The sequence below is a fragment of the Euprymna scolopes genome, chromosome 31 (genome assembly GCF_053919585.1).
Source record: "Euprymna scolopes isolate OS-2025 chromosome 31, ASM5391958v1, whole genome shotgun sequence".
Lineage (NCBI taxonomy): Eukaryota > Metazoa > Mollusca > Cephalopoda > Sepiida > Sepiolidae > Euprymna > Euprymna scolopes.
Genome location: NC_136512.1, coordinates 73,081,292 through 73,094,774, shown reverse-complemented (window position 1 = coordinate 73,094,774; position 13,483 = coordinate 73,081,292). Strand labels below are relative to the sequence as shown.

The 13,483-nt window shown below is 32.8% G+C and overlaps 1 protein-coding gene across 1 annotated transcript in view; it reads left to right on the top strand.

Moving 5' to 3' along the window:
• Positions 1-10,720, top strand: part of LOC145255816 (SRR1-like protein) — a 52,986-nt gene extending 42,266 nt beyond the window's left edge. Inside the window, exons 6-7 of the mRNA XM_080114521.1 lie at positions 122-169; positions 6,950-10,720. Of these exons, the coding sequence (XP_079970647.1) occupies positions 122-169; positions 6,950-7,130 (229 nt within the window). The 3' untranslated portion in view covers positions 7,131-10,720. The remainder of the gene's footprint in view (positions 1-121; positions 170-6,949) is intronic.
• The last annotated feature ends 2,763 nt before the right edge of the window (positions 10,721-13,483 follow it).

Below are 13,483 nucleotides of genomic sequence, written 5' to 3'. Positions count from 1 at the left end.
TTTTCCTTTGGCTTTGTATATATCACTCCCAATGCCTGCCATTCACATGCAGCATCAAAACCTGCAACCCCGTGCACGTTTACAAAAGTAATTTGTCTAATTCTCTTTCATTTTATTTCAGAAGCCCCGAGCAACTATTGAAAAAATATTACTACTACATCTGGAAAATATCCTTTTTGGCTTTTAAATTTCAATTGTTTCTTTTTTTTTTTTTCTTTTAATTTTTTCTTTTAATTTTTCGCTATCTCTGGCTAGACCAGATTGCGTATTGACACTAACGTTCTCATGGCAGTTTTATGAGCCTAACTACTTCCATGCTAGCTTATGATAAATTGGAAGCTGGCGTTTTGTTCATGATACCATTATTAGAAGATTGACCTACAAAAACAACGGACAACCTCCGGTTTGATTTTTTTTTTTTTTTGGTTTTAAAACCGAATCCCTCTTAAATATACATTGCATTCATCACAGCCGAGGAACTCCATCTACACCACTGCATGGTAACCCTCCAGAATATCAGAGGAGAGGCTACCTTGCCCAAGGGTGACCTGGAACTGTGCAAGGCACAGGCGGTCTATCTTGCTAAGGTATTATACCTGTTTACAGAATCTAGTATTCTCAAATGGTCACCCATCTGGTACTGGCCAAGGTCATTATTGCTTAACTTCTGTGAAAAAAAAATAGGAAAAATTATGCTTTGCCAGTGTTTCATATAAAATCATAAAATTACAGCATAATCATGTTGACGCTCCGGTTCCTGTTAGATCACCAAAGTTAAGCAACATTGAGCCTGGTCAGTTCTAAAAATGGTTATTTGGGAATTCCAGGTGCTGTATGTGCTCTCTGCTTATCCCGGCATTGTTTCCAGTCGTCCTGGACTTCTCCTTGTCACTGGCTAGTGCCAACTCAGGAGAGGTGTGGTTGGAGATTGTGCAACCCTTGCTTCTCTTACAGGGGTATCCATTAAAAATAACACTACTTGATCAATTTATGTGATTTTTGGAATATGATATTTTCTTTCTGTCACGGATACATGTATCTGACAGATTTTTCTTTATTTTTGTTTTAATATGACGGATTTCTAGCGAAGCACCAAACAAAAACAAACAAAAAAATTGTATTCATTTCTGATGCACTAAAAAAGAAAAATACCGATTGTTGACTGTGCTGTTTTAATTTTTGCCCTTTGCATATTAGGGAGATAAAGGAGGATAGACACTAAATAACGATGCCAGAAATGTTCACGTCAAAGACGTTAGTAGAAGTGAATAAGAAATAAAGGAAAACATCTCAAACTGGAAAGTTAAAAAAAAAAACAAAAACTTAAAGACAAAAAAATCCTATAAATCAGTATAGAAATCAGAAAAGAAAAAAGAAGAAAGAAAAAAAAAAAGAAAACGTCTCATTATGGAAATATATTTGCATTCTCTCTTCTCTTATTCATTGGGCGGAATTTTCTGTGACGGGATGCATATATATTTACGAATAACTACACATTGATCTTAAACATAAAGCGGAAGATTATTTTTAATTTTAATAAAATAAAGCTCCACAAAAACTCCACAATTAATTAAAGTTGCTTCAGTAAATGATGAAATCGATGGCGAAAACAGAACGCAATAAAAAAAAAAAATTTGTATAGACAATAAAAATGGTATATTATTTTATTATTGGAATTCTTTGAGATGAATTATTTGTATATTAATTATTATTTATTTAACCACCTGATGAAGGCCAGAGGAACAGTTGGTTGAAACATTGTGAAACAACAACTATGGATGACAGTCCACAAATAAATAAATAAAATGGTTTTATGTTGTTTGTTAAATATTATTAAACTAGTCGAAACTATTTTAATATATTATGACTTTTTATCATTCAAAAACTACTGTGTTTGAATGATATAGTTAAGTGTTAGTTTCACTCATATAGAACTGCTTTAAAGGTTCACCGCTCACGCATTTTATGACCGAATTTCAAACAAATTTTACAGTTCATAGGTCACCTTCTAAGCTATATTTTGAAATAAAATTTTTAAAGTTTTGTTCAGGAAAACAAAAGTTATGATAAAGTTACTGTGTTCAAAAGTTTTCAGAAAATGTAAGGAACTCAACAAGTTTTTTTCTTGTTGGCTGTTGGTTAACATAGCAGCTATATCAACATTCACGTTTTATAGATACGATTTCTTCTGAGAGACGGTTTTATGCGATTGGCTGTTGGTTACCATAGCAACTTCTCCAACATTCAGCCAGAGGAGCTTCTTGTGTTTCAAGCCCTGACTGGTCTTCCTGTGAACATTCAGCCAGAGGAACCCTGACTGGATTAAATGCGGAATATTCTGTGTAGCTTAATTGCCATATGTATTTTTATAACTTACTACTATATATATATATATAATGTATGTATTTTCATTTAATTATATAAAAATATACTTAAATAATAATTATTAATTTAGACCTACATGCACTAGTGCTTTATGCTTATGCAACCATCAGTATACAGTAACGATTCCTACTGGTAATATATATATATATATATATATATATATATATATATATATATATATATAATGTTCATATATATTTATATAATTATTATGTATGTATATATATATATATATATATGTTCATATATATTTATATAATTATTATGTATGTATATATATATATATATATATATATATGTTCATATATATTTATATAATTATTATGTATGTATATATATATATATATATATATATATATATATATGTTCATATATATTTATATAATTATTATGTATGTATATATATATATATATATATATATATAAAGTATTTATTTAGATCTACATATACCAGTGTTTCATGCTTATGCAATCATCAGTGTAGGGTAACAATTCCTGCCGGTAATATAAGATGATTTTGAGCACAAAAAAGAAAATATTATTACAAAGCAAAACCTGGAAAATGATGGATTATATAGAAAAATGCGAGCATGAAAAGTAATATGGTTAAAATTAAACTTAAAAAATAAAAGGACTAGTTGCTAAAACTGGAAAAGAAAAAGGACAAGATATTATAGTAAAAAATATAATAAATTTATAACTTAAAATATTGCAGCATTAAGAATTTTTTACAAAGTTCAATTTATAACATTATATAATCCATTTTATGTAATTAATGAATGGTTTTGTAACAGTTTAAAAAAGCATAATAAAGAATTTTCTGTTTAATGCAATAAATCAATCAATCAATATATACATATACACACACATATATATATTTGAGTTGGCGCTAAGATATGAGAATGAATGGGAAAGGATAGAGGTTTAAGAATCAAGATAAAGATAATGGAAGACTAGAAAGATAGTATTTGTATGAGCATGTGTTGGCCACCCTTAATCTTAAGCATACTCGTGCACATAGGTTCAAGCAGTAAGGGAATGTAGATTAGACATATCTATGCTAAAAGGGGTTTCAGATTTAATCCGGGTTATTCAGTTATAAAAACGCTTTTAATTTGACTAGAATTTTTTATGTGGTCAGAAAATGTACGACTTACGTTGCCCTATTGTATTAGAGAGAGAAGACACCCCCGTAAGGGTAGCTGCACATATAATTGTGAGGCAAGGATTGTGCAATAACGATACCTCTCCTGAATCAGCACTGTCTAGCGGCAAAGAGAGGCCCAAGACTGACTGAAAACAATGCTGAGATAAGCGGAGAGCACTTATAGCACTTGGAATTTTAGTACTGACCAGGCTCAGTGTTGACAGGAATCAGTGTGTCAACATTATTATGCCGTATATATATATATATATATATATGGATAGCTGTTATAATAATTTAATGAAATGTAAACATTGTCTATCACTATATTGAACATCCATACATCTGAGAAGAAGCGATGCTATAGAAATAATGATACCTGTTAAGAAACTTCTGCTGGTGAAGTGAGAGGTGTAAGAGGACTTAATGGATAGAGAGTGAGAGTGCTTGTTGCTGTCTTGTGAAAATACATGTTTGAAAAAAACAGTTAATTGGGATGTAATAATTTATATACAAAGACAAGGTGTACTCATTGTTTTGGGAAAAATGCTTTAGGGAGTGATGTATGTATTAACTGTGAAAGCTTTGTTTAGGAATTGTTTGTTCATTTTCCTTTTAGAACAGTAGATTCAGGGGAAAATCGACTTTATTATATTATATAGATGAAGAATTGTTTCAATTTAAAATCTTGTTAGTATTACGCATGTAATCTGAAGAATAACGTTTGAAATTCTACAGTAAATGAGATGGAGTCTTATGGTATTAAAAGTGTTGTATTGTTCACGGAGCCAAGTTTTTTTTGTATCGCTCAAGACAAAAAGTGCTAAAATATTTTGTTTTTATCACTATATAATACTAAATTATTTTTAATTCTCAAACGTTCTTAAGTTCATAATTTCTAATTTATATATATATATATATATATATATATATATATATATATATATTGGTAAGAAGCCTTGACTGTCATTTGGGCGGTCAGGTTTCAATCCTGGCTTGAGATAGTTGCCTGTCTAGCCGCACTGATGAACTGTGAAACAACGAAACAGTACTGTATGTAGATTACTATAATGCTCCCTATCTTAGGTTGAGCATATTGGTAAGTGATACACAAATTACAATAGCGTATTAAGCCATGCTTTTTGTGCAAACAAATCGAACTTCGGCATTTGGATGGTGTCAAACACTGTTAAATCACTACCTGCACAGCAGCAGCCGAATAGCATAATGGTAAGAAGCCTTGACTGTCAGTTGGGCAATCGAGTTTCGATCCTGGCTTGAGGTAGTTGCCTGTCTAGCCGCAGTAATGAGTTGTGATACAGCGAAACAGTACTGCATGTGGCTGACGATATACATATATCCTTTTAAAAGGGATAGACGCAAGTATTTACTCTTTCTTCAAAATGTTTGTCTTTGATTATTAACATTTGAAAATGAGTAAATCCTTTTAGCGTGATTTTTTTTAAGGAAAAAATATTGATAGCTCTAGTATCGCACTATTGAGCTATTTAAATGAGAATTTTGTTATTCATATGTAATTACTAGGGCTGTGACAACATAATATTCTTTTCATTCTTTTGACTCTCAAATATATATCTGACACAGTAAGACAGGCAATCAATTAAGAACCACATCAGTCTACATGAAAACATAAGATATTAACAGATATATATATATATACAAGAGTCAAAACAATGAAAAGAATATGCTGTTGTCACATCCCTAATAATTACTATCCGAAGCAATTTAATTATATATATTGGTAAGATACATTCCAATGACCAAAGAAAAGAATCAATCCACAATCATAAGTATGGATTATTTTTTTTTATTCTTTATTTAAAAAGTTGTTTGAATTTAGTCGAATGCCTATATTTTCTTAACTGTGTTACTGTTACACACATGTTCTGCTGACCATGATGGAAAACATTGTTTTGTCCAATCAGGCAGCTTATTAGAGACAATCAATAAACAAAATAAAAAGAAGATTGGCAAGTTAAAAACATGAATAACTTCCTTTAAAGATGATAGGGAAAAGCCACCTCCCCCAAACGCCTATATTTCTCTTTGTCTGTCTATCCGTTCCACTTTTTATTGGAAACTACTGGATCGATCTGGCTGAAATTTTGTATGGGCCTTTCTTATGATAAATTGCAGTGAACTAAGTATTATGGTATCTGTTTGAAGCACGTGAATTAATAAGGATTACATACCCAAATATTTACTCTCACTTGTTCTTGAAACCTACTGGGTCGATCTGGCTGGACCGTTTTTAGGATAAGGTACAACAAACTAAGTATTATAATATCCATTCGATGCACAGTTAGAGATTAATAGGGGTTCGTATTTAATGCAAAAATGAGCATAAATTTTGCCATATTTAACCATCAATTTGGCATAAAACACTCTTTCTGAGGGCTATATAACTTTTTCTCATTGATAACAAGCTAAAAAGTTTATATATATATATATATATATATATATATATATATATATATATATATATATATATATGATTTTCAGAATGTGAGAGATTATATAATTATTTCCACAGCCAAACATGGTCGCAGTTCACAAGAACCATGACGGCCAACAAACCGGAACTCCAAGACTCAAAGCTCGGGTTTCGAATCCCGAGTTCAAGTGTGTCTAACTGATGAGCCCAATTGCGGGCGAAACTCGAGTTTTGGATTTCCGGCTTGTTGGCTGTCATGGCTCTTGTGAACTGCGACGATGTTTGGCTGTGGAAATGATTATATATATATATATATCTTGTGTGCGAGGCGTTTGCTCAGTTGGTTGAGTGCTTGCCTCGCATGCAAGAGTTTCGAATTCTGAGTTCGGATGTGTCTAACTGATGAGCCCAAATGAGGGCGAAACTCAAGTCTTGGACTTCCGGTTTGTTGACTGTCATGGCTCTTGTGGGCTGCGACGTTGTTTGGCTGTGGAATTTATTACACACACACACATATATGTGTACATAGTGGATGCAATAAATATCTGCTACAAAACAAAACTTAATTTATTTTTATTACACGAAGACAAAAATAATAACAAAATTCTGTTATGTATTTTTGTATGATTTTTGATATGAGATTTATATTTATCATACAAAAATGCATTAGAATAGCAATTTGTTATTGTTTTTGTTTTCGTGTAATAAAAACTAATGAACTTTTTGCTTTGTGTCGGATACTTATTGCACCCACTATATATATAATACCAAGTTTATACAGATTTTTGAATAACTGACTATCCATTCCATCATTTTCCATTGTTTTTTTTATTTTCTGTTTAAAATTGATATCAAGAATGTGTACTTAAAAACAACAACAACAACAACAACAAAAAAATGACTCTTATTTCATAATTTTGTTGACAGCAGAAATGTTGAAATAATTCCTTAACCGATTCCCAGATTCATTCTATCACAGACGAAACCAGTTTACCGAATTCTTTCAAGCATGCAGATGTATTCAATGACACTTCGATCCATTGTTTTCGATCAGTGGACCTGTCTCGATTGCCCAAAGACTTTTGGCTGGAACACACGGAACCGGTGTATGATTCATCCGACCTTGAAATCATTGTAAATAAGTGACGATTATGGAAGACTTTTTTATTTTTTTATTTTTATTTTTATACATGTCAATGTAAGTATTTTTTTTAAAACTTGTATCAATAAATTTTTTTTTTTTTTTAAATCTATTAAGCACAACTGGTGTTGCCTAGGAGTCAATGAAGACTTCTGCTTTCTGCTCCTTCCAACCTTGAATTAAGCCTAACCTGAACGTCATATTAATATGACGAAAAAAAAAAATCACAGACCGGACTTCCTACCCTGATGAAGCTTTTTTTAGTGAAATATTGGACTTAAAACAAAACAAAAAAAACATGTAAATAAAAATGATTTTTATCATTATTTTCAACACTTCAAAGTTTTCAAATTTCTCATTTAAATTTTATTCAAAATAAGTGTCTTCTAAAAGTGTGTGACCATTTTTTACTTTAAAAATAGAAATGTTAGTAAGAGATTCAGAGCTTGAAGCAGGAGTTAACATAGATCCCGATTGATTCCCTGAAAAGTCTGAGCATGCCTCTTTGGGGTTCAAGACTAAATTTACCTCAACTTATTTCAATGAAGATCACTTCTTGTGGAGTAAGGTTGTAAAATATGCTGACTGCACCTCTGTAAAAGGCTAATACTTTCCTCTCTCCCCCAAATGACCATCTGTTGACTGTGGGTAGTGATTGGTTCCGTCCAGGGCCAGAATTGTGGAAACTGAACAGTCTCACCCTGGTTGCTTAAATAACCACATAGTTTGCAACATTCCACTTTCGTCTCTACTTTATCCATCTACTAACCTAGGTGCCCGGCGTTACCAGGGTGTTTGGAGGTATACGTGTCGAGAAAAAAAAAAAAAGTGGTAGTGGGCAGGCAGGCTCGAATCCGTACTGTAAAGGAGGAAAAGAATGTAAAAAAAACATGACGTCTTTGCCCTTGCGTCCATCACCAAACTGGAAGTGGCAAAGGTTTAAATTAAGGCTAGTCCATCAAAAAGAGGGGATGACTTTTGAAAATATCGGCAAAAAAAAGCGACCCCTTCTTGTGCCCAGTTGAGGGTGAAGGAATTAATATTTTTAGCCAATTTTTTCGATATTTGTCGTCCGAAAGGTCAAGCTTCAAAACGATACTAATCTTGTGAAAATCTGTCGCCTCTGTTGAAAGTTTAGGCAGACATACATACATACATACATACATACATTTAAACAAACAGGTGAGATTTATATTATAGATGGCTAAAACTAAAAATACTTCCATGAGCAAAGTTTATTTCCTAGAACTGGCCATCTGTGGAACACAATACCGCAGGGCTGCTTCCTAGCTGTCTATAACATGGCTATATAGTTCCTGTTGAATGTCCCTCTTAGATAATCAAACACTACCAAATTTCCACCATTACTGATCATCACGATGTTGTTTCAACGACCACCTGACACTCATTAACCTTTTATCCTCGAGTGGCCTTAGAGCCTTGATAAATGGTGACACTCCCTCCTCACCTCCCTAGTAAAAAACAAAAACAATTTTAAATTATTTGTGAAAACACTTTGAGCATTCAGTCCGTCTGCATAGTCAGCAGGACATCCAATGAAACTTCCTTATACTAAGCATGTTGGTTTAATTAATTATTGTCCCCCCCCCACACACATTTAATTTTTCTAACAGGAACCGGTGTGTCAACATGATTATGTGGAAGTTAAGCAACATTAAGCCTGATCAGTACTAAAATGGGTGAGCATTTGGGAATTCTAGGTGCTGTATGTGCTCTCCGCTTATCTCTGCATTGTTTCCAGTCGTCCTGGACTTCTCCTTGACGTTAGACTCAAGCAGTGCTGATTTAGGAGAGGTGTGGTTGGAGATTGCTCAACCCTTGCCTCACAATTACACAGGCAGCTACCTGTACAGGGGATATCCATTGTCTTTTGAGACTGAGCGGAAGCAATGATGATGATTTCATTTCTGGTTATGACCTCTTTCCATAAGTTTTGGAATTTTTTGCGATAATAGGAAAATTAAATACTGGGATAGCTTTCGTAAAGATCAAAACCAATTTTTTGCTGATACTGAACTACGTAAATAGTCGGAAAAAAGGCAAATTAAAACGAACCTGCGTCAAAATCAGAACGAGGCTGATTTTCAACAAATCTCCTCTTTCATCCTTTAATAACATATTGTATATATGTACACTTTCTACAAACTCATAAAATAGACTAGAACGCCTTTATTATTATTTTCTTTTTAATGGAAATTGCTCCAGACAAGGCAGGAAGCCACTTAATATAAGAAGCTAAAAAAAAAAAAATTACTTCAAGATTCCAAACTATCCATCAATAAGTGTCAGATGGATAGATTCCCACCTAGAAAACAACAATTCTTTCTCCTTTGTCAGAAACATGGCTCATAGAATGTGAGAATTAAATGGAATGTATCAGCAGCGAGATAAACAAGATTGTGAAACTTGATGTTCGGTGAATTATGAAATGTGATGAATTATGAAATGTGATGAATTATGAAATGTGATGAACTATGAAATATGATGAACTATGAAATATGATGCATGCACTATGACATATGATGCACTATGAAATATGATGAATTATGAAATATGATGGACTATGAAATGTGATGAATTATGAAATATGATGAATTATGAAATGTGATGAATTATGAAATGTGATGAATTATGAAATATGATGGACTATGAAATATGATGAATTATGAAATATGATGAATTATAAAATGTGATGAATTATGAAATATGATGGACTATGAAATGTGATGAATTATGAAATATGATGAAATGTGATGGACTATGAAATGTGATGATATGTGATGGACTATGAACTATGAAATGTGATGGACTATGAAATATGATGAAATATGATGGACTATGAAATATGATGAACTATGAAGTATGCTGGAATGTGATGGACTATGAAATATGATGGACTATGAAATGTGATATAATGTGATGGACTATGAAATGTGATGATATGTGATGAACTATGAAATAATTGATGATCCCGAGGATGATGTTGCATAAGAATGTCTGACAATTTTAAAGTTATATTGTTACAGATAAGAAGCCAAACAAAAATAAATAATTTCGCAAAGTATTAGAAGGCTATCACAATGCAAGAAATGGAAAGTTGCCGATGTAATATATTAATTTTTTTTACAATAGTAAATCTCACTTGAAAAGCTAAAACTTCTACACCTTAATGTGTTTGATAATATATTTTGAGGAAAATCCCCAAACATTACCAGTTTGCACGGTTTTCAATGGGAAAGATAAAAACAAGTGATTTTCTATCAGATTATATAGACATGTATATACATATATATATATATATATATATATATTATGATAGTAAATCTATCTTGAAAATTATATAGACATGTATATACATATATATATATATATATATATATATATTATGATAGTAAATCTATCTTGAAAAGTCCGACTGATAATCTATTGTATGTGACAGCGTTACATAATATATTTAAAAGAAAATTCTTTTTGTCAAATGATAGGTGTTTCAAATCCCTTGAAAATGGTGTGGACTGGGAATTTTTTTTCCTTTTGGATGTTATATCTCATTGAATAAATGGAATAAAAATTATTATATAACTTATGTTTTTGTATTGAGGTAACTGAGTTTGTGATTAAATGCTTTAAAAGAAACTTGTGATACAAACCTGTTTTGATGCAGCCTGTAGAGTTCGTTGGCAGGCAAAAAAAACCCAAAACGGCTGCTACTTTTCTTTATATGTTTGCGATCCTCTCGCCTGATATGCAAATGAAATGCTTCCAATTTTGAATAAAAAGGATGAATTTTCAGAGACTGTGAGTATGGATTTGGATGTTGGAGCAGCAAGTTTTGACAGCAGAGCACAAGTTTTGGAGGAGCGAGTGTTGACAGAAGAGTTCGAGTTTTGGAGCAGCAAGTTTTGGCAGAAGTTGCGGGTTTTGACAGAAGAGCTCGAGTTTTGACAGTAGAGTTTGAGTTTTGGAGTTGCAAGGTTGGTTATCTGGTAAATTCTTTGAGGCATTCCATTGTTGCCTTACTTTTAACAGAAGGAATTTATCACATATTTAATTACGATGACATTCTCAGACGAATTATTAGTATTATTATTATGATTATTAGTAGCAGTGGTAGTAGTATTTGAATTATTATTATAAGAGGGAATGATATTTTTCTGTAAGAAAGTATGTTTATTTTTTACGAATGTTTCACATAAAAAAGAATGTTAACTTAATTACAAGAAATAAATATTACACAAATAAAAATGAGAATTGTTCATATTGTTCCACTTATTTTCATATAAAATGTTTTTTTTATATGAAATACATAATAACAAAAAATAATAACTTGTGTATAATTTCCTATATAATATTTTCTTCAGAAATTCCCCTCTGGACCCAAGTATCGTAGGTTTGCAATAACAGATACTACATACTAATTAATTATGTCTAGGCTATTAGCCATTATTTTATATAATTTTTGAACACAATTTTAGATACATAAAGTTGTTATAATAAAATGCTACATTGCATCCTAGGAGCAACACCATCACAATCTATAGAGGAAGGAGTCCCTATTTTTCTCTATAAATATTTAGTCCTCCCATTGTTACCAGTTGACACCGGGACCTATTCTACATGTTCCTACGATACTTTCATTGCACCTATCGTAACTGGTTATTAGCTACATACACATGACATAATCTTTTCATTTCCAGATTCAAAAAATAAATTCTCCCTTCTCAAAATCCATCTATTCTGATTCGCTGAGACCTGACAATCCTATTATTCCAGAATCCACTTCTTCATACATAAACGAACACTCTAGAGATTTTCCAATATGGCGTCGCTCTCTACATGAGGCAATCATGCTAAAAAAATCAACTTATTCAGTTAAGTAAAAGAATAACTTATCTTGCTTATGATAACATTTATTAGGCTTGTTTTACAATCCACAGAAGTATGAAAAAGTGGTCACAAACCAAATATATGACAAATAAATGTTACCGAAGGCAAGATAAATTTTTGGCGTTGTTAATGTTTATTCTGTTCGAAAAACAAGTAGTGTTGAGCGTTAGATGAGAACAAGAAAAAGTGGCTGCAAAGTCTTTTGAAAGTTTTGAAGTCTCAAAAATGACTTAAAAATAAAGAAATTATAGAAAATAATGGTAGAAACTATTGTTGTCATGGCAACTTAAAGACATTAAAATGGCAACAAGACAGTTCCTCACCCTCCCTATAGTCCAGACCTTGCTCCCTGTGACTTTTGGTTATTTCATAAGTTCAAGGAAAACCTTAAAGGCTGTCGTTATGAGACAATTGAGGAGATGAAAGACACTGTGACGAGGCTCATTGACACAATCACACAATGGGACCTTCCAGAACTTGATGGAAGGGTATGACAAGTGCATTGCAGCAGGAGGAGATTACTTTGAAGGGGACTAGAGTTTCATGTGTGTACTATCAACAAAAGTGTTCATACGAAAAAAGTCTGGACACTTATTGAAGCCACTTCATACGTCAAATCTGTTGCCAAAGTCACTGGAAAAATGATTTGATCATTCTTCAACTCTAGTAGATATCTCACTGTCGATACAATCCTCTACTGTTGTCACCTCTGGGTGGGAGTTGCTTGGAGCAAGCTATCCTGCTTTAACAGAGTTCAAAATCGGTTTCAAAACCTGGTAGGTGATGCCCTTTTCTCTTTTCTGCAGCCTCTTTCCCACAGAAGAGACGTTCCGAGCCTGTCTCTGCTCTATCGTTATTTTCACGGCAAGTACTCTACTGAGCTCTGATCTATGCCCCCCCACCTCTGCCAAACTTTCACAAAAACACTCGACTAGCTATAACCACTAGCAACAATCTTCCCAACTTTATCTATGCCTAAATCAAAACGCAGATTCCATGAACAAATCTTCTTTTCTAAAACTGCTCGCCTGTGAAATTATGTTCCTCTGGCCTGATTTCCAGCTTACTACAACATAGCCGTCTTCAAGTCACATGTAAACAAGTTCTTGTATAGCCGCCCCAATCAAACAAGTTCTTGTATAGCGCCTAATAAAATTATTCCCAATTACCATCACTAACGATTACTACACTGTTGTCCTGATGACCACTGCACACTCATTAATCCTTATCCTCGAGTGGCCTTCAGGCCATCATTAGAGTTTTCAATTAGCAAGAGCTTATTTATGCAAATTTGTGTTTGATAATGAAAGTCACAGCGTGAATAATTATATGTACAATACATGTGAGTATTTAGCATCAGTATGTATGTGTGTTGGTTTACTTTGCTCCTGTTAGTGTGTAGGACAGTGATTATCAATCAGTATCTGTTGACGTGACTCTTCTGTTGACG